Source organism: Dermacentor silvarum, chromosome 4 (genome assembly GCF_013339745.2).
Source record: "Dermacentor silvarum isolate Dsil-2018 chromosome 4, BIME_Dsil_1.4, whole genome shotgun sequence".
Taxonomy (NCBI): Eukaryota; Metazoa; Arthropoda; class Arachnida; order Ixodida; family Ixodidae; genus Dermacentor; species Dermacentor silvarum.
In genome coordinates this window covers 233,327,697-233,350,003 of record NC_051157.2, presented here as the reverse complement: position 1 = coordinate 233,350,003, position 22,307 = coordinate 233,327,697, and the positions used below count along the sequence as shown (strand labels likewise).

At 47.5% G+C, this 22,307-nt stretch overlaps 1 protein-coding gene across 1 annotated transcript; it reads right to left on the bottom strand.

The window, feature by feature from the left end:
• Nucleotides 1–980: 980 nt before the first annotated feature.
• On the bottom strand, nucleotides 981–11,183 carry LOC119448550 (F-box/LRR-repeat protein 12). Its single transcript, XM_037711785.2, has 3 exons — nucleotides 10,875–11,183; nucleotides 4,743–4,965; nucleotides 981–3,816 (listed from the first exon to the last, which is right to left on the bottom strand). Exons 1-3 carry the CDS (start codon nucleotides 10,955–10,957, stop codon nucleotides 3,136–3,138), a joined length of 987 nt encoding a protein of 328 aa, XP_037567713.2. The 5' UTR covers nucleotides 10,958–11,183; the 3' UTR covers nucleotides 981–3,135.
• Between the last annotated feature and the right edge of the window lie 11,124 nt (nucleotides 11,184–22,307).

The following is a 22,307-nucleotide window of genomic DNA, read 5'->3' as shown; positions in this document are numbered from 1 at the left end:
GCGTTCCATTTGCTCAGATCACCGTCGAAAGCATTAATTACCAGCTTCGGCAACTTGACTCCTGGCCTTTCAGAATGCCCTGTGGCCACCGGCATGTCGCGAACATCGACTGGCGATGACAATGGTTTCGGACTGCTGGCGGCGCTTGCTCTGGAGCTCGGCTAAGATGCAGGTCGCGTTGTCCTCATACTCAATTACGGTTGCGTAATCCGCCTCGAATGCCTCGTCACTTATGTGGCTTTCTAATTCATCATTAATCTTCTTCAATTCATCGTTATTGTTCTTGAGCCGCTCGTAAATACAGTCAATCTGTCGCAATGTCGCGGCATTGTTTTCTAGCACCGCACTTGACTCTTGAATGATCCTGGTGTTTTGGGCCCTTCTTGTGGCTCGCTTCAACTTGAGCTTATCCATGGCGGTCCGCTGATCCGTATACCTCCGTGGTTCGTGGCAGTGGTTCCAGTCGGTAGCCACCAGCGAAGTCCCTTGACGGTAGCTCCCGGCTGTTGCCTCCCGGGTTCTTCGGCACCAAATATTAGAATACGTGGCACATGGAACAGCCGACAAAAACTCGAGACTCAGAGAGGCGTTTATTAGCGTCCACCTCAGCCCAGAACGTCCAAGAAAGCAGGCTAGTCCCTTCGAACGCGCTCACGCGCTCCCTGGCCCGATGCTCGTTCTCTTCTTTCTTGTAGGATGAACGCGGGAAATTCAACATCCCTATATGAAAATGACATTAACGTGACAAAATTATTTCGAAGAACAAATGAGCAATAAAAAAAAATACGAGCGAACACATTCGCTAGTAATCAGCGGGCCCGACGTCCAGGTTTGCGTTGAGCACCTCACTGGTCATCAGCTGCACCGAAGTTTTGTCTGCTTATTATAAAAAAACGTAAGTGCTTTTCCATCATTTTGATAAACATTTTTTTTATTTCAGTTTCTTATACCGAATTTTGGCAGGTTGTTACGAGCGCGAAATGCAGTGACGTGAAATGTTTTAAAAATGATCTTTTTACAAACGAACTATTGCGCGTCATGCGGTTCGCTTGAATTGGCTATAAACGCGAAGCGTACAAACACGAGGTTCTGACAGAGGTCGCGATGACTTAATTTGGGGTAAATAATGTATGACCATTGTCACAGACCCCGGTGAACGAGGCGCAGACGCCGGACTAAATTCCAAAGCCGAATTATCAGCTTCCGAAAATAATCCCACGAAAGCAAGGACAATTAAGAATGGGCCCTCTGGTGCGCCAGCGAACGCCGGTTGCTGTCCAAAGACCGAGTCAGAGCCCAGAGTTGTCAAAACACAACAAAATATATTCTTCACACAAGGCAGTTACACACACACTTGCACACTTAGGCTAGATACAACACAATACAAATCAGATGGGTATTAACAAACACAAGAAAATAATACACGACAAGCACTAAGAGTCCAACACGTAAAGTACAAAATGAAAAGGAACACTAAGTGTCCAATCGTATTCACCGTGCTGGTTGGTCTTGGAGTCAGACGATCTCGGCGTAGCTCGAGCAAATCTCGAAGAAAGAACTTCTTCCGGAAATGCAGACGCTCGATGAACTCGTCGACTAGCTTGCCGGGGAATCCCCTTCTTCCGCAGACGCTCGGTCTTCACGTTACATCACTTCACCGGTGCGGACTGAATTCCTGAATTCCCGAATTCCTGGATTCCTCCATCTGATTCTCGCACGGCGGTTATATAGCTCCCACAGGCGTTCTCGAACTTTCCTATCGGTGTCGTGATCTCGTAGCATGGCCAAAGCTTGGGAAGCTTCGCGTCTTTTCTCGTACCTTCGACCGCTGCTGTCGGAACATTCTCGAGGGGGGGTGATGACTCATCCTGTTGACGCGCGCTCACGCTGTAGTTATGTCTGTCGACTCGCCGGGTGAGAAGGTGTCTCGGCGCGCGCGTGCTCTCTCTCTCTCTCTCCGGTTAACGTCGCTCCGTCGAGTCTCTTCCAGACGTTTCGGCGCCGTTGTTAGCGTTGCTGTTTGAGGCGTAGGAGCTGTCCGCCTCTGTTGAAGTTGCCGCGGGGCCGGCGTGTTCTTTCGCTGGCTTGCGTGACACGCGGCGCGCGCTTGGATTACGCGCTCTTTTGTGACAATCATGAACTAATTCTTTGCTCTTGCCTAACTGCTACTCCCTTTTTTTAAAGGATACAACGCCAAGGATCTCACAGCAACAATCTCACAAAAAGAAACATTTCCATAATATCTAAGGTGCAACTACAACTAACGCCCAGAATGCTGAAGCTGCTTCGCATAACTACAGTCTCATTTCTGCGGTTCCCAAGTTTGACTGATTGAATAATGTAATAAATGTGTGATGCAATCTTCGCAACGCTTCCAATTTGTCAGACCTTTATTTTCAGTAGCTCCTTTCGCAACCTGTGGCTTCAGCTGCACATCGCGTCAAGAGCTTAGATATTTATCAATACTCCAATAAGATCCCGTAAATATATACATAAGGTGACAGACGTTAATAGCGTCCAATAAATGAAATTAATAGTTGCGGCTCTGAGCATTATAGGGTGGTGTGCTGGTGTACTGGGTGATCTAAAGTTATAAATTTTCAGGTTAGCATAAATTTATAAGCAGCGTTGAACATGTTTTTATTCACATACTGTGACCAACTCTGGACAATGTTTCTAGATTGTGTAAAGGGAAAATGTTGGTAGGAGGTTTGAAATAATTAAGTCATAATGAGGCCTAAAAACTGTCAGTAGAAAGCTGGTAGGATGTTGACAAAGTATACAAACATGCTTCTATTCAATGTTGGTGGCCAATTGTTAGAACAATGTTACTAGGGTGTCTAAAGAAAGCGCTAGTAAATTTTTAATAGGACGTTTACAGATAGCCTATGAACATGCTTCAATTTAATGAATGCTAATAGGAGGTCTAAAGAAACGTGTTTCTACACAGTTAGTAGGAAGTTCACAGACAACCTATGAGCATGTTTCTAAATAATGTTGGTGGCCAATTGCTTCTAGGGTGTTACTAGGGAGTTGTTAGGAAGCCTAAAGACCGATGGAAGGATTTCTATTGACTGTTGGTAGGTTCTAGTAACAATAGTCTAAAAGCGGTCTAAAACATGTTGAGAGAAATTTTTATAAGGGCACGGAGTGGCCACAGAACGCCGCGCTGCGCGGGTTGCCGGGTCCCACCTCCAGGTACTGACAGGAACTGGGTAGGTACTGTTCCACGTGCTCCTTGGCGGCAGGCGACATGTCGGCACTCGTCGCGGCTAACCACTGCAACCGGGGCGTCATCTGTAGGAGCTTGTTCAAATGCAGCTCCTGTATCTGCGTGCACCTGAGGCAGACGTGGGTGAGGCGGAGCGGGCGTTGGTTTCTCAGGAGGCGCCAAACCGTTTCGAACACCTCCCCATCGAAGCCTGTGTGGCCCAGAAACAGATACTGGAGGTTGGCGCCCTGAAGGAGCACCACCTGCACCTCCCGGTTGCAGACGAAGATGCGCTCGATGTTGAGCAGGACAAGGTTGGTGATCATCGGCCTGCTCGGGGCAAAGCTAGTGGCGAGGAGTGGGTAGCAGCCTTCGAGCACCAGGCCGCGCAGCGAATGAAACTGTGTAAGTGAAGCCATGTCGAACCACGGCAAGAAGATGCAGTTGGCCAGGTCAAGAAACCGCAGGGAGCTGACCGCCAACGGTTCCCGTTTGTCTCGAAAGACGTCGGTAATAAAGAGAGACCTCTTCAATGACAGGTGCGCGAGCCTGGTGGTGAGGTCCGCCAGAGAACGTTCCAGCCAAGCGTCAGTCAGCTGCAAGACCTGCGAAACGTGAGGGGAGGATTTTCTTATTGCGAAGCTGTTTATTTGGGACGACAACTGCTGGCAAACGTGAAACGGTAAATGCGCGAGTTTTGAGTGTGTGGGTCCTGTATGGTCACACGAGTAAGTGTGGAAAGTAGGTGCCCACTGGGTAGACGAAGGCTCGAAGGGGGTGTGGAGGGTGTTGCATTTCTTCCTCGTTTTTATTAAGCTTGGCTGAGAAATTTCGGCCAAGTTTGGGTTACGCTTTTGACCTCGTCGCGCATTCTGAGCCACGGTAATATGTTTTATAGAAAGCTTCCATGCCAGCATAACTGTATTTCAGTAATTGTAACAGCGTGGTTGTCCCGCGGCGTGCTGTACAGGCAGCGCCGCTACGCGCCAGGTGTAGCCACACCAAAAATGAAGGCGTCCGGTGTGATTGCCGCTTAAATTATTTACTCTTCTATAAGACGTTTAAACTCCTAATTTAAACAGCTTAACTTATTAAAAAATGTCTTTCTTTAGTAATTCCGGTTAAAAAGCTTAAGGCCTTGGTGTGGATAATCCAGATACCGTGTTTTTAAACGACCGATGACCTTTTGAGTGTTTCGGGATATCACGTGTAATCGCTGAACAGCTCCTAGCTCCTGTTGCATTTGGCGGTTAACGTGCATCGGGTGCACGCCAAAGAACCCCAACTGGTCAAAATTAATCCGTATCATTCCACTACGGCATGCCTCATCATCAAATCGCGGTTTTGGCACCCGTAAAACCCCAGAACGTAATTTTAATTTCAGTTTCTACCCATCTGAGGTGCCACAGCTCAATGTACGCAGGTCGGATTAGCTTTATATATATATATATATATATATATATATATATATATATATATATATATATATATATATACCCCGGTGTATATATACTAGCCGTAGCGTGCTAACCTTGAGAGAAGGGCAGTGGTCTCTTAGGTGTCCGAACACCATGGCTGTGGGTCCACGTGCAGTGGCTGTTTTGAACCCCGTGATCTTCAGCTCGACGAGGTTGGCGCCAGCGTTGTCACGGACGAGGTGCCACACCTGGAGAGCTGACAGCGGTTGCGAGGTCACATTGATCACCCGCCGGAGTGACCAGTCGCGAGTCACTCGCCTCCACCGTCGGCACACGCTGAAATGCACAAATGGTATTGTCATACGTCGGTATGCGCGAGTTTCTAGAAGTGCGTTCGAAATGCCTGAAAATTAGGGAAGGTGCGATAATTGAGCCATTTCCTTGCGTTACTTTTACTACAGAGCCTATAGGTCGGCAAAATCACTCATGAGGCCGAATGAGCCCAGCTGAATATAATTTTGACGAGTCTGAATCCGAGTGAATCCTAAAGAATAAAAAAAAAATTTTTTTTCGGTGAATCTGAATGGAGTAGTGATAATTTTGCCGACCTATAATCAATTTCGGAAAAGGCATCGCTAATATCGCGGCGACGGCGGCAACGTGCTCCGAACAAATCCTTTAAAAACGATTAAAAAGAACTCCAGCCCAGAACTCCGCGCCAGCTGCGTTGTCGGTAGCGCAACGCCCGGATCTATGCTGCATCCTAAAATCACTGAACATCTTCCAATTTCCTACACTAACATGCCAGCTTTGCGTATCCTCGTAGCGTCTGCCTCAAGCGCCGAAACCATCGCAGCGCCGGAAACGCAAGTTGCCGCCGCTCAGTCTATAGACTAACGGCGCCATGCTACGACACGCTTAAAGGGACACTAAAGCAAAACAATAACTCTGCCGTCGTTAATTACACTGTAATAGGTCAATTATTAGAAGAGAAAATGAAGCTCAAAGTTACGTTTTCTTGAATTTCGCGCGGAAAACCCAACGTCAACACTTCCGTGTGAGGTCACGACTTCTAAAGTAATTTTTCGTATTTGGGCCACGTTGGCTCAGTAAAGGTTCGCGAAACTTGCCATATTCAGTCTTGGGCTGAACGCCCGTTTCCCGTGCATTGGGGACACGTTAAAGATCCCCTGGTGGTCAAAATTAATCCGGAGTCCCCCACTGCGGCTTGACTCATAATCAAATCGTGGTTTTGGCATGTAAGGTTTTGGCTCCTAAAACCCCAGAATTCAATTCAACTCTTGTGGGATCTGTAAAGCAACCTCGGACCCGAAGCGTCCCCAACGAAGTACCCAACGACCAGAAGCAACATAGAACCCAATGAGCGTCCGAGGTTGTTGCACAACCTCGGAGACGCGCTGAAGCTATAGGAGCAGCACGAAACTCTCGCTAACCGCTGCTGCCGCTCTTCATCACGTCAGTGTTCTGACAGCGGATGTCCGCGGTAATCAAGCTTGATCTCTTCGTGTTTGACTGTGTGTGCGTGACACGATGCTTGTTAATTAGTAAGCGAATGTTTACTGCAATTTACGCGGACCATAAAACTATACGACCCTTACTTCGTATAGTTGTCTAATAATTTGCTATCACAATCAATGTTTTACCTTTCGGACGAAACTGCGCGCTTTTAATGCACTTAGCATTATTTGCCTGTTTCACCCACTCTGGCAGGCTGCTGCTGTCTGCTATTCATCCCCTGAAACGTCACTCTCGCTCGCGAAAAATAACAAGGAAATTACATATTAGACTGATGAAAGTGAGAACGCGCGCTCTTCTAGTTGTAGTCTCAAGTTTGCACTCTTTTGGGCTTATCTTGTCCCCAAACAATAATCGTCATCCATCTTGCGTGTTCGACGCCAACTAGGGTAACTAGGTATGTACCACTGGGAATGTGCCGCTATACAATGAAGAAAAAGATCCCTTAAATTTATCCGATTCATAGGGGAATCGAAACCACGCAACAAACGTTCCTCAAGGACGGCAACCCGACGCATTGCAGGGTGCGCCACAAATGCACTGGGTACGTGCCGCTTTTCAATGAACGCCTTTAACGCCAACGCTTTAGCGAACAGCGCGATGAATTGACTGGGTATCTGCTGGGTAGCTCCCGCTCTTCAGTGAACCTCTCGCCAGCTTGCGTCACTGTGTTTGTGCCACTAAGTGAGCATCAAGCGAGGGAACAATCCTCAGCGATCGCAGGCACCATCGCGCCACGTTTCTCGTCTCGGAGGCCACGCTCGGACTTCTCGGTTGTGCCACTGGATGGCGCAGCGTGTCCAGAATGAAGACTGGAGCGGACGCATGCCGCGTTTCTCAGCGTTCGCACGCACCGGCCCGCCATCCATTTAGGAGGCCACGCGCAGGCTTCGCGGCAGCGGCGCCAGATGGCGCTGAGTGTTCTTATGAAACACTTAGGGAATGCCATCGAGCAAGTGATTGGAACAAAGAAAATTCCCGTTGGATGGCGTGAAAGAAAGATGAATCTCATCTTTAAAGGCAAAGGAGATAAGGATAAGACGAGCTCGTACAGGCCAGTTACAGTAACGTCGGTGATATATAGAATGGCAATGCAAGCCATAAAATTACAACTGTCGAAGTGGGTGGAGAAAAACGATTTATTGAGGGAACTACAGAATGGGTTCAGGCAAGGCAGACGCTTAGAGGACAATATGTTTGTACTAACTCAGTGCATAGAGATTTCAGTAGCTCAGAAAAGACCTTTATGGATAGCATTTCTAGATATTAAAGGAGCTTATGACAACGTAGACAGGGAATTGTTGTGGGATATTCTTCAATACGAAGGCATATATGACGATTTCGTGGAGCTGCTGAGGGAGATATATAGAGACAACCAAGTACAAGTGGTATGGGAAGGTCGAAAAAGAAATGAAATGGCGGGAATTCACCAAGGATTGAAGCAAGGATGCCCTCTGTCACCATTGTTGTTCACGCTTTACGTCAAGGGTATAGAAAGACGACTGGAAAACAGCGAATTAGGTTTTGATTTATCCTACATGCGTAATGGACAAATGGTGCAACAGAAGCTCCCCGGACTGATGTACGCAGACGACATTGTGCTACTAGCGGACAATAAAAAAGATTTACAGATACTTGCGAATATCTGTGGGAATGTAGCGACAAATCTAGGCCTTAAGTTTAGCACAGAGAAATCAGGAATTACGATCTTTAATGAAGAGACGAGTAACTTCGTGGTGTCAATTCAACAGCAAGTAATACCTATAGTGAAGCAATACAAGTACCTCGGCGTACACATAAACGAAGGAAAGAATTACTCAAGCAACCACCAAGATAATCTGAAAATAAAGGGGAAGCGGAATGCAGCAATAATGAAACACAGAGCACTGTGGGGTCACAATAAGTATGAGGTGGTGCGTGGAATCTGGAAAGGAGTAATGGTGCCAGCGCTAACATTCGCAAATACCATTCTATGCTTAAAATCGGATATCTTGTCGGGTTTGGAAGTTAACCAAAGATCAGTAGGCCGGTTGGCTTTGGGAGCCCACGGTAATACCACAAATGAGGCAGTGCAGGGTGACATGGGTTGGGCCTCTTTTGAAGTCAGAGAAGCACAGTGCAAAATTAGTTTTGAAGAAAGGCTCAGGAACATGGATTAAAATAAATGGGCGGCTAAAGTGCACAAGTATCTCTACATGAAAAGCGTGGACACAGAATGGAGGAAGAGGTCAAGGAAGTTGGCAATCAAGTACAGGATAATCGAAACTGTAAATAGACAACCAGGAGCCATCAGAAAGAAAGTGAGAGAAATAGAGACCGTGAATTGGATGCAACGAATGGAAACAAAAAGGACAATGGAGACTTACAAGAATGAGAAGAAAGAAATTAGAAGGGAAAATCTGTACAATAACACAAAGGGCAGTGCCTTGCTATTTGAGGCTCGAGCCGGTTGCCTAAGGACCAAAACATACCGGAGCAAATATTCGGAACTAGATGAGGCATGTGTAAGCTGCAGTAAAGATCCAGAGACCACTCAGCACATCCTAATGGAATGCTACGGGATCCACCCAGCGAGAGCCATAGGAAACGTGCAACTCCCAGAAGCGCTTGGATTTAAAGTGGAAGGAAACATCAACAGATCAGCCGTAGAGATAAGCAAGAGACGATTAGAGTACTGGTGGAAAAATAGCAGGGAAGAGATTGATACGACCGGATCTCTTAAAATCATATAGGTAGCGCTACAAGGTAAATTTTTGAAAAAGATAAAGAATGATGAGAGGTATACAAAAAAAAAAACTAGATAAAGAACATGTATAGTATACCTGATTAAATCAAGCAGGCTAGGTGACTATTTGTCGCCGCCCCGTTTCAAAGGGGATGCCAATAAATCATCATCATCATCGAAGCGAGAAAGAGGAGTTCCGTTGCAGTACACGCCTCATATATAACTCGTTTCGACGGTGGCAGTAAATCGTGCCGCTATATTAACGCGACAGCGTTAAGGGCCCCATGTCGCAGAAAACCCGGCGTCAGCGTCGGTGCCGGCGTCAGCGTCGGCGTCCGTGGCGGAGAAAATCATCCCGAACCACCGCGACCGTGCAGGCCCTCCGCGCGGCGAAAGGTGTTAGTGAACAAAAATTGAATTTCTCACAGTAAAATCCGTCAGAAAAATGGTAAAGTACGACTTAACCACAACCTGCAGACATGGTGGCGTCGGATTGTAATTTGAATGTACGAGAAAACATCATTCTGTTATCAAGAAACTCAAACACAAACCCCCTTTTCCAGCATTTATACCATACCAACAGCGGCGCGCTCGGGTAGGTTACTTGTGAAAATCCTATCCACATGGCGCTCGCATCCTCGGCAGGTCAAATTGGGACACGCGCGTGCGTCGAGGCAATATATATAGCAAACAATTAATAAAATAATAAAAAGAAGGTGCTGGGGCCTTTGCGCTTTAATTATAGTGAACTAGTATATTCTAGTTCACTATAGTTTTAATATAAGACGACTTATATTGCCCCCTGGAAAAACGTATGGCCAGCAATGCATTTCTGTCTAAAGTGCAGCCGACTATAAGGGGATCGGGGTAAGCTTGGTGTTTCCCACGTTCTGTGTTATAGTGAAACCGACTCAAAGAAAAATGCGATGCGAACGGGGCCCGAGATCGCGTTCCACTCAGGCGAAGCGTCCTCCAATTTTTCATTCAATGCTAACGCATTACCGTCGACCGTCGTCGTGAGATGGGTTCTGCCGCAATTTTTTTCTTTACCGACTAGGCCACGATTGCGCGCCTATGCTTCTCTCGGGCAAAAACTACCTACGTCCTTGACACGTTCGGTGCGTGCGTCGCGTGCAAGTTTCTGGCATGTTTGCCTCGTGGCAGCTCGCGCTTTGAGACGCTGCAGTACTTCACTCGTAGCAGCTAACGCTACGCAGAAGCCACAATGTACCGCCTTTATGATCGGTCCTGTACCAACGTTTCATCGTCGGAGTGCAAAAATCATCGTTGTTATAACAAAGACCACACGACATGCATATAGGTATCGCTTGCGCTCGTCCAGAACACGGTATGTAGAACCCAGCAATCGGCATGTCGTAAATTCGCGTGGAGCGTCACCATCTACCGTCCTTTTGCTTCTGTCGTACACACACACGCACACGCACACACACACACACACACACACACACACACACACACACACACACACACACACACACACACACACACACACACACACACACACACACACACACACACACACACACACACACACACACACACACACACACACACACACACACACACACACACGCACACGCACACACACACACACACTTGCAACAGGCACATAGATCACGTTAGTCCACTTGGTAACGCTTTGCGTAATTCCAAACGATACTATTCGGAAAGAGCAGCAGCCACAGTCACCAAAGTCCCGCTATGAAACCTTCGCCTTTAAAACTGTAGTGAACCTGAAGTACAATTATTTAGAACGCCTCCATGCTTCCATCAGTCTTCCTCACCCGAGAATCTAATCGCGACCTCGCAGTATGGTGGTTGTCAAGCTAGAGTGAGCTGTGATCAACGACTATGGTACAACAAGCAGACGCATCTCTCTGCAAAAAGGCGATCCACAATTACGAACCCTTCGGGAGAGGCCGCTAAGTTGCCTGCTTTGAAATGAGAAGGACAGCATAGTTACCGTGAGCATTTGCATATGGCCTGGAACTGGAGATGTCGGAAGACTTCCAGCAAAAGGCTGTCCGGCAGGCAGTCGATGTCCATGATATCGGCGCTCCGTCAGATGCTGAAGGCGACAGTCAGCACTTGCGTTCGCACGGTCTCCTTGTTCTCTGGCGGGCGTCCAATGTCCTTTTTCGAATGTGACACGTGTAAGCTGCGTTCTGGCCTCAGGTGCGCGTGCAATGCTGGGAAAGCTACGCAAGAGGTTCGGTAATCAAAATGTATCGCTCTGCGCATCTCGTGGCCACGCTCTTGTTCGCGCGAGCCCAGGGCGAGCGTGCACGTGAGGCGCCGAGACGGGCCCCCTGAAAATGAAAAACCACAAAAGGATAACAACGAAACGTAAAACGATCTAAAAGAATGTATTAAGTGCCGTATAACACAATTTGTTCATTTCTAAGGTATAAAACTTTTTTTTTATTTATTATGGGGCTTACATGAAGAGCAATGTCACGTAGTGGCTGGTAAGAACACCGAACTATTGCTTGGTGCGAACGCAGCTACTACAAGAATTCTTGCTATCTGCCATAGCTTTGCACAACGCGATATATGGAACGGTGTACTGTTATCGGTTATCTCTGATCTGACCAAGCACTCGTGTGCACATGCTCTGTGACGTCACTGAGGAAAAGGGATAAAAAGCGGCTGTCTAATAAACACGGGGCTTTTTGGGTACGTGGCTACATCGGAGTGGCGTCAGTCATTCGCCCGCATCAACGCAACGGCAGCGGACACGACAACGGAGTCAGAGTTTACGTGGAAATTGATACGCATGAGCTCCAGTGGATGGTTTAGAAATCCGCGTATATGCTTTGCACGACGTGGTTGTGGCGTTCACAATGGGAGCCATGTAAAGTAACTCTTGTTAACAATTACCGAATAAGGGCATAACCAATGCGGTTACAATTACGCCAATTATACCATGATTTTTTTGTGCGGTTTTTACTTCTGTTCAACAATTTTTTTTTCGCTGAATATAGTTTTCCAAAATAGACATCCCACGGTTTTTTTAAGGTCATTTTACCGGTTTTTCTTTTTCTGTGACCGTCTATTTCATTGATCACCAATTTTGTTGAAGTTGGCACGTGCCCTGTGCTGTAGTTTCATGCAATACACATAGATAAATACCACTACAGGGCGCAGGTGTGTGCAGTATCGAAGATGGATCTTACAGACATACATAAGGTAGCATGTACCTTACATGCTACCTTACGATACTCTTTGGGTATCTTGTATCTGTCATCATCATCATCATCATCATCTTCATAGGTCTATATATGTTAAATGAAGTCCGAACGCCTCTCCGAGCGATTGCACAATACGCTCTCTTGTGCATACTGGCACCATCTTATGCTTGCCAATTTCCCAATTTCGTCAGCCCGCCTATACAATTATCTGCCGTGCTCGACTCCGCTTCCCTTTTCTTGATGTGCACCCATTCTGTAACCTCTCAGCCTACAGCTTCAATCCAAAGCGTTCAAAGGAATGTAATTGAAAAGCTACACGGAGGCATTTGCAGGCAGCACCTTACTTGTAGAAAGCACGAAAAATGCGCAAGGGTCAAGATAAAGTGATCACGAAAGGTACATACCATTAGCCCTCGACGAACATGGATATTGAAGTCTCACAAATAAAGCCATTTATTGCTCGCTAGACGGATATTGGACCACTGCGGTCAAAACAACTGAAACTAATTGGTGAGAGCCCGGTTCAACTAATTCTGTAGGCAGCGGCTCGCATATGATCCCGCCACTGTTTTCACCTACCCGTTATGACTGCTGAACTATGGCCTCTCGGTCCATAATTAGCACCGCCCTGTGTCATTGGCTGAAACAAGAGTAGCTTATATGTACTAGAAAACGTAACGGTTAAGGCGAACAACTGCTCCATTGCGACGAGTAGTACAGGAAAAATACCCACAATATACAAGCTCGCCGAGCTTTGCGCTCAGCTCTGTAACTCGCATTCCTGTTCGGCTACAGCGACTAGCCCGACCAGCACATGCTTTTACTTAATCGCTTATGCCGTTCCGCCAGCCGCCATAAAATCGATCATTTCAATACCTGTAAATTGTGGCAGTTCTGAAAGAAAAAGAAAGAACATCACCATCGACAGTTTGGTTTGAAATTTAAGCTATTTGTGTGGCGCGTAGGGATGTAATACTACTTAGCATACATGATCGTTAGCGCGCATTGTATTCACTGCGCTTATCGGCTCAAAATGGCCTGACCTGGTGAGGGGCCCTTTAACGGAATGCATGAAAACTATTTTGAAATGATAATTATCTATCGTTAACTGGTTTCAAGCGGATCGCAAAAGATAAGCTATATACTAATGACTGCTGATTTCCCACCGTTGCGTACGTCTAAACACGGCCACATGTCTCACCTAGTTTTTATGAGTACCGGTTTGATAATTGCCCACGTGGCAAACACACTCCGCCTGCACTCTGAAAAACTAGAGTTCCGGAAGTGTGCACACAGTACGGCAATCTCGCCTCCCTAATAAAATTAAAAGTGCACATATTTCATGTTCGGTAGACGAGACAAACCGGTAAGCGACAAAGAATCTCTGAGCGAATAAGAAAGAGGGTTATAGAATTTCCATATCGTGGCAAAACATTTATAAACGCGTCTTTACATGCAACTACTTCTGCTGTTACTTTTACTTCTCTAATGCTAAAATATGTTAGGATATTTTTCCAGTGCTCCCAAAATTTCTATATTTTAAAATGACATCACTACCGCCGACGCAAGTTGGTCTAACGGCTGGTTTCGAACATGGATTCTGTTGCCCGATGCTCCACCCATCAGACAATGAACTATTTTTGTTTTCTTTATTGCCGGAACTTTCACGTAGCGAACACAAATTGCATCAATTTTTTTCCAATGAAAGCAATACATAATAATGCATATACACGCACTTTCAAACTTACATGCATAAATAATGTGCGGTCAGCCACATTGTGGCTGGTCATGTCATGTTTAAAATTCATTTAATATTGCGAGGGGCTCAATCCTCGTCAGCCAATCCGGGGGGCATTCTTGATCTTTAATTACGTCAATGAACTTGGAAGCATCCTCCCGGAAAAGTAGTCGTCGTTGCGGCTCAAGGTGGCGTTTGGGCCAGGAATCCACCAAGCCCATTAATGAGTACGTCCGGTAGTAGGAATGAAGGAAAAAAGGGGTTAATTTACATTATTTACACTGGCCCCTGGTACGGAAGCCCACACCATCAGGAGCATATTAAACGTCTGAGTTCCCATCAGGACACGTCAGAACCATTCCACTGCACCACAAGTCTCTGCTTTTAATACAGTCGTCTTCCCTAGGAGACTAAACTACGGAATCTGATGACGGTATCTCGGCCAATCCTAATCGTCGAATCGGTCGAAACATCCCTCCCATGTTGACGCACCGTTCCGCCGGGCCGCGTATTTCCAATTGCTAGTAGGTACAGCGTTTGACCGCTGGCGCCACGCTGCGCCGCTCGCGCGTACCATGTTTCTAGCCGCCGCCGTTGGAACGGAGGAGGCGTTGACGGAGAAAACGCTGGGCTGGTGGTGACTATCCTGCTGTTGGGATCGGTGGTATTATAAACGCATCACTGTTTTGATGATCCAAATATGATCTCACTATCAGGGAGGGAGCAGTCTACCTGACTGAAGCAGTATTTTTTTATTTGGGGTGTTGCTACGCTGCGCTCCGCAACACCCCAACGACCGCCGCTTCGGGTCGGTGCCCGGCACCACGGCTGCCGCCGTGGCACCGGGGTTCAAGCGACCGCGCTGGCAAACAGAGAGGGAAAAAAAAAAGAAAAGCGTGATATTAAGAAAAAAATTCTAGCCCAGGCGGGATTCTAACCAGCGTGCGCCGTAGCCACTCGAACCCCAAAGCGAGCGCCGTAGCCACTCAACCATAAAGCCACGCTACCAATGTTTGCATTCATGCAAACCATATGATTGCGATTCGAGCGCCCTCGGCGAAAGAAACCACCTAGAAACGCGGTACGCGCGAGCGGCGCAGCGTGGCGCCAGCGGTCAAACGCTGTACCTACTAGCAATTGGAGTGTTGCCGCCGGGCGGGGGGGGGGGGGGGGGGGGGAGGCCGCATTCTTGAACCTGCGTGGCCATCTGGAAAACCGAGCTCGACGCGGTCCCCACGGTGTTGGTCGACGTTGTCCCTTACATCAATTAGCGGGCTCTGCGTGACGGCCCTCTTGTAAGGATCAGGATTAGACAGAGTGATCTTCACGGTAATTACCGTATCCACGGATGGCGATGGTGGTTGTTGCCTCGACGCGAGCTCCTTTGTTAACGCGTCACAGTCAATCACACGCCTGGTCGCTGTCGGTGCGCGCACTGATGAATGGACATCACTCGTGTCATACGTCCAAGGAATGCGCTTTTCCAGGTTGAGACGTAACATCGTGCAGGCCGTCGGCCAGGCTCACAAAAAATAATGATAATGTGATATGACGCGTACGAAACCGCACCGACGCCTGCTTGACAGGCTCCGCTATACGCTCAAGGCTCATTCACACTAGACTCTAGAGGTTTGTTCGATTCAGAAAAGGTGTACGGCACCACAAACGAAAAGGTGTATGGGGGTGCCAGTTATGGGGTACCAGGCTGCACCCACTCAGTGCAAGGTTCAAGGGTGCACTGCACAGCGGCGGCAAAGGCCTTGCACCCCGTGTAATCGAGCACGGGGGTGCAGGGTGCACCGCTGCACCTCAAGATACAGTGTACTAGAAGTACACTGTATATACTTCTAGTACACTGTACCTCGGGGAATCGAAGGCCGAGGTAGGGTAGCTAGAATTGGGAGGTGTGAAAAGCGCGGCGCGTTTCCCTTGCCAGACAGGGTCCCTCGGTGCGCTGCTGCCGCTAGGGGCGCTGCTGCAGGGGGCGCGGGGAAAATCTGTACGATAACACAAAGGGCAGTGCCTTGCTATTTGAGGCTCGAGCCGGTTGCCTAAGGACGAAAACATATCGGAACAAATATTCGGAACTAGATGAGACATGTGTATGCTGCAGTAAAGATCCAGAGACCACTCAGGACATCCTAATGGAATGCGACGGGATCCACCCAGCGAGAACCGTAGGTAACGTGCAACTCCCAGAAGCGCTTGGGTTTAAAGTGGAAGGAAACATAAACAGATCAGCCGTAGAGATCAGCAAGAGACGATTAGAGTACTGGTGGAAAAAAAGCAGGGAAAAGATGGATACGACCGGATCTCTTAAAATCATAGGCAGCGGTACAAGCTAAATTTTTGAAAAAGAAAGATAATGAGAGGGTATACAAAAATGCTAGATAAAGAACATGTGTAGTATACCTGATTAAATCAAGCAGGCTAGGTGACTATTTGTCGCCACCCCGTTTCAAAGGGGATGCCAATAAATCATCATCATCATCATCGGGGCCGTGCATCCATGCGTGCATCCACCGCCGTCGCAGATTCCCTATTCTATGGATTCCCTGTAAGGTAACGTGACGGCATCACGGGGTTGCTGCTGCGTCGTTTACTTATTTTTTTTTTTCGGTTACATGATTTTTAGATGCGAAGCATCTTATGCTCGGGGCTATGTCACTCCCTACCTCCCTCCATCCATACAACCGCCGTGCGTCCACACCCCTACTGCGCATGCGCATCCTCCTCCTCCCCCTCCTCTCCTTGTCTCATCTCCTCTCGGCATTACTCCTCTCCTCTCCGACGCTGCTCTCCTCTCCGGATTGCGTAACGAATGGCAACACCTGCGGCTCCGCGCGCGATAATGCGAAGCAGCTTAGGTTAGAGGCGCGACGGTAGGCGCCCCAGAGGCAGCGGCAACAGTCACCAACGCCGCGCGCGTTCGCTGCGAACGCGGGCAAAACGCCGACAGCGTCGGCAACGGTTCTGCGCGTTGCTGGTTCTGCTGCATGTCCAAGTTTATACAGCTGATAAAACTGCCTTGAGTCGACCCCATAGCTGCTTCGCATACTACTCAGGGTTCCCCTACGGGAAGATGGTGTAATTTTTTTAAATTTTACATGGGTCATGCATTTGTGAGCTGTAGTAAAGATGCACTCTAAAACGAAGAAGAAAACTGAACGCTGGTGCATCGTTCCTGAGTGCAATTCTAGCCACCCTAGCCGAGGTGCTCTGCACCGTTAATAGGTTCAGAAGGTGCAGTGAAACTTGGGTGAATCGAATAAACCTTAGGCCGACACAGCACCGATTTTGGTCAGCCGACTGTTGGCGACAGCGTAATCCTTCCTTTATACTATTGGCCACAGCGTTTTCCGTCATGTAGACTGCTGTCGCCAACAGTCGGCTGACCAAAATCGGGGCCGTGTCCGCCTACTGTGATCGAGCATTGAGTGCACCCCCCCCCCCCCCCCCCGCTCCTAAGATGTAATTACCGCAGTTATGTTACCCACATAATTCGAGGATTCTCTTGCGTTGCCTCCACATTTTCACTTTTGTTGTGGCTAAAAGCTTACGGCACCAATGTTGGCGCGGACGTGCACGGCCTTTAATTTATACTTTCGCTTTATTTCGGCAAATCCTGACAATAGGGGGGCAAGCGCATTAGAAGCACCAGCGGCGGCTACCTCATCCGTGTTTCCTGACTTTAACATTTTTTGTAAATTTCCGCTGAGACAATTTCCGCACCACGCACAGAAACAATGTATTTAAATATATACAAAGGACAAAGTTTATTATATTTTTTAAAGAGAAAGAGGTAGTCAACTAAATGGATACCTAAAGAATGAATATGTTGATGTATGTTCACCTCACTTCAAATTACTTTGCGTGATTTTTGAACCTGAAAAAAAAAAAAAAAACCCTGCAGACTTCAGTGACCCCTTCGGCAGAGTCTTCTATGAACGGCGTGTGAAAAGCACGTGAGTGATATGTGTCTCAATATTGATTCTCTTTCCAGTAGGCAATGCTAACTACTGGCGACAAAATAAAATAAAAAAGCTCTTCTAATTATTTACAACATTTACGCATTAGGGATGGAAACATCGTCTCTTGCATGCAGAGGCCATAAATACGGGGTGTTTCAGCAAACACTTTCAAAAATTTTTTAAAGGTTGCCTGTGGCAGATAGCACAATTCTAGTTCATGATGAGCTGGTATACTCGAAGAGGTGGACGTTACTTGCACAAAAAATTGAAATGCATAATCGACTAATTAATCACCAATTAGGTTTTTAACATATTAACTAGATGGCCCGTACTGCAATTTACAAATTCTAGCAGTGGAATTCGCAAGTCGGATGCACTAGGAACTAATTCTCAGGATGGCACCAGTTTCGATTTACTAATTCCTGAACATTGCGGAGAAATGCATTTGCTTGCAGTTACTTTTGCGCTTACCCGCCGCGGTTGTATGGTGTTGGACTGCTAAGCATGAGGTCGCGGGATCAAATCACGGCCATGGCGGCTGCATTTCGATGGGGCGAAATGCTAGAACACCCGTATATTTAGATTTAGGTGCACGTTAAAGAACCCCAGGTGGTCTAAATTATTCCATAGTCCTCGACTACGGCGTGCCTCAGAATCAGATCGTGGTTTTGGCACGTAAAATCCCATAATTTGTTCGTTTCATACTTTTGTGCTTTGACGCATAAAACGACGTTTTGTTGAGAAAGTGACTGGCACGCCAATGTATTTCTCCGCAAAGTTAGAGAATTAATATCTCGACACTGGTGTCAGCCTGAGATTTAGTTCAAAGTGGATCCTCAATCCACGGCTAGAGTTTGTAAATGGCAACATGGGCCATAAAGTAATTAGCTAAAAACTTAATTGGTTAATTACTCGGTTATGCATTTCAATTTTTTGCGCAAGTAATGCCCGCCTCTTCGAGTAGACGAGCTCATGAACTAGAATTGTACTATCTGCCACAGACCACCTTTAAAAATTTTGGAAACTGTTCGCTGAAACACCTTGTATATAGAATTCACTCAGTAACCGAAATGATGCCAAGCCGGATTCACTCAAAATCAGAATAAATAGAAGTCTAGAAGTCATGCGCAGCAGCGCTTATGCTCGGACTCAAAGTACTAAAAAAAGAAAAAAAAAAGAGTGCAGTTTGTCCGGAAAGGCGAAGCAGTATTAGTGATAGCGAAGTAGAAGACTATTACACGAAGGAAGATTCTTACCGTGTAAATCCGTGTAAGTATCGCACCCGTGTAAGGCCCGCACCCATAAGTTGACAGCCAATATTTAAAAAAAAATGTTGCAGTTTCGCCCGAAAGGCGAAGCATCAATTGCGATAGCAAATTAGTAGAGAGCTATTCGGAGTAGGGATAGTAGTTTTATCGGCTGCACAAACTTGGACACATTCGCTTACTAACTGAATTAACAAGCGTGGTGTCAGCACGCACAAGCAAACATGATTAGATCACACTGAATGACCGCAGACGACGACTGCCAAAACGCTGGCAGCAAGCGCAGCCGCCGCAGCGGGCGAAGGTTCGCGCGGTCTATCGCTTCAACGGAAACTGAGCGGCGTATGCACAGCGCATACAAAGGTCAGAGCCGTGTGGAGATAAGATACGGTGCGGGCGACCGCCACAGCCGGGCAAAGTACGGCTGAAGTTGCTGGCAGAGTAGAAGCTGCCCCCACTCCCTCCCGCGCTGCCTTCCCGCTTTCTTGCTTTCGCGTGGGAGATTGAGTGGCCAGTTACCCTTGCGCCCGGTTGCAAGATAAGCATTTGGTGAAGCAGCACAGCGTCGCCCCGCCTCCCTCCCATACCCCCACGGCCTTTCGCGCGACGGTCGCGTTTGCTTTCCGCCATGCGTTCGCTCTCCGTGATAGCGCGCGTCCCCCGCGGCGCTTTCACTCGCGCATTCGGCGCGCGGCGACGATTAAATTTATCGCCCTTGGATTTTATACGGAACCTCACGGCGACGCCGACGGCATAAATCCGGTTGAAGTGTCCATATAATTGCTATCGCAATAAAAAAAGACATCCAACCGAGAAGCAATCGCGTTCCGTGCGCCGATTCTGATCGGGCTCAACAGCGAATTGTCGCGCGCAGCATACTTTCGCGCGCCGCTGCTGGATGTCGAGAGGAGGCGATCGCGGAGGTTTACGGCGGATTTCATACTCGTAGTTGGAAAAATGAGGCCAAATGGCCCGGTCCCATGAAAGGCTCGTCAAAATCGCGACAGAAAAGTGTGGCCCTTACACGAGTCTATACGTTAGTCATAGTGACCATATATATTGTAGTAAACATTCACCTAAAATTAAAATAGTAAGCATAATGGACATAGTAAACACGGACCATGTAAACCTGTAAATACCTCACTGGATGACCTCGAGCACTCGCTTTCACAGCGCAAGCATTATGAAGAACGCCGGCAGCGGAGGCGAACGGTTCGTACAGCCGCGCGATTCACCGCAACTCTGAAAATTAGATTCATCATCATCATCAGCCTATTTGTATGTCAACTACTGACGGCCTCTGCGAGTGTTCTGCGATGACCTCTGTCTCTTAACTCTGCAACACTAGTGGCGCAGCAAGACAGTCCGGCAAGGAAGACAGCGCGCATGAAGTTAGCAGCCATCCCTGGTCACCCTTTATCATTGCACCCACCAATGACTACCAACAATTAGATATGGCATGCGGGCCCCATAAGCGCGAGCCGCGCACAGTCATTCACAGTTACGGCAGGGCTAGAGGATAAGACGCGATCTCTCCTTCCCATTCGCGTTTGATTACGTGACCTACAATTCTAACCCGAATATTGAGCGCGTGGGAAATAATGCCCATCAAGCCGCCATCCTTTTCGGCTCACTGTTACGTGCTTTTTCCCGCACCCACATGTATATGGCTTTTGGATTTAATGCAGAACATCACGGCGACGACAACCACGATAACGTGCCTGAAGTGTCGATATAATTGCTTTCGCCATAAAGCTAGAAATAGAAAATTGTTAGCATATATATATATATATATATATATATATATATATATATATATATATATACATGGGTAGGTTCCGGAATGCTGGTCGCCCCCCCCCCCCCCCCCTCGGAAAATTGAAAACTTTACGCCTGTGTCAAGTTCCACGTTTAACGTTTGACAGTGGATATCGTTCTTCGTAAAATGTACAATTTACGCATCACTTTATCTAGGGAAAATTATTTTGCTTGGAACAGAAGCTGGAGCCGATGTTTTCGTCGCCGGTGGCGGAGGCATGCAGCTTCGCAGTCATCGAGTAGGCCCGTTGATCGTGCTGCGGGCGGTGCGCCGGCTTAACTACGTCTACTTTTACGACACCTCTCGCGCGGCATACGTTCTAGGGCACGGGAGGCCGGTTAGCCGTCGGTATATTTGCTGCTAGCGTGGACGTGCCTTAAACGGAACTGGATCCGCCTCGCCTCCCTCAGATCATGAATACATTTGGTGAGCCTGTATCTTCTTTCTGCGCGTCGGCGAATCGCTCGAAGCCTTCCAATTCACCATCATATTCATTATACTTTGGAGAAGGCCTAAAAGTGAACATAGCCTCTTGCAGTGCATTTCTAATCTGATTCTACAGAAATGATAGGTGGCCTTCTTGACATTCGTCTTCCATAAGCGATCTGAAATTCGTCCAGTCTATTCTACAGAGGGCAGTAGATAGAGACTTGGCTATCTTGGAGGTAGGAACGTGATCACTTCCATGGGTTTCTATGCCTGAGAACCACTTAATTTTATACTGCTTCGACGACACTGAGAGACGAAAGTCAAGTCCAGACAGTTGCTGTAGGTTAGTCCACGTAAATATGTCGGGCTGCCGTCATTGAGGTAACAAAGCTCTTGGTACGAGGCAAATGCAACTAGTTTTATTCCCTTGGAGTCCATCTTCACACTCCCCCAGAGCGGGTGGTGTGCGTTATAATCTCCACTAAGGATCCAAGGGCCAGGTGTTGCGGATAACAAAGCACCCAGTCGTTGCGTCTCAAAACGACCGGTTGGAGAAATATATGCAGCGACGAGAGTGAATGTATGTTTCTTTGTTTTTAGAGTTAAACACACGTATTGTTCGTCGTCGTGAGGCACAACTGAAGGTAGCACGTAAGTGAGTTCACACCGAACATAAACGACGACCTTGCTGAGGACATTACACGACGCGGATGAGAAAGCTTCATAGCCCGATAGCCGGATTGTAGTTTGAAGGTTTGATTCGCAGACGACGATGATGGGAAACTTGTTCGCAAAAATGAAAGGTCGAAAATCCGAAATTCTTGATCTGAGGCCTCGAGCATTCCACTGAAAAAGGAATGCTTCCTTGACATCTTTACGGAACGACAGCGGTGAATGAGCCATGATGCTATTCAAGACTTGCAAGTACTGGATTCATCGCGTCCAGTACCTGCAGTGCGCTGCGAGCATTCGGGGTGTTTAGG

What these genes read in the sequence shown, in the direction of transcription:
- LOC119448550 (XM_037711785.2), bottom strand. Translation starts at nt 10,957, where the DNA reads ATGGACATCGACTGCCTGCCGGACAGCCTTTTGCTGGAAGTCTTCCGA. An exon ending in GCCATATGCAAATGCTCACG is followed by an intron (nt 4,966 to 10,874) that starts GTAACTATGCTG and finishes TGTGCATTTCAG; the next exon opens with CGTGTGCCGACGGTGGAGGC. An exon ending in ACCACTGCCCTTCTCTCAAG is followed by an intron (nt 3,817 to 4,742) that starts GTTAGCACGCTA and finishes CACGTTTCGCAG; the next exon opens with GTCTTGCAGCTGACTGACGC.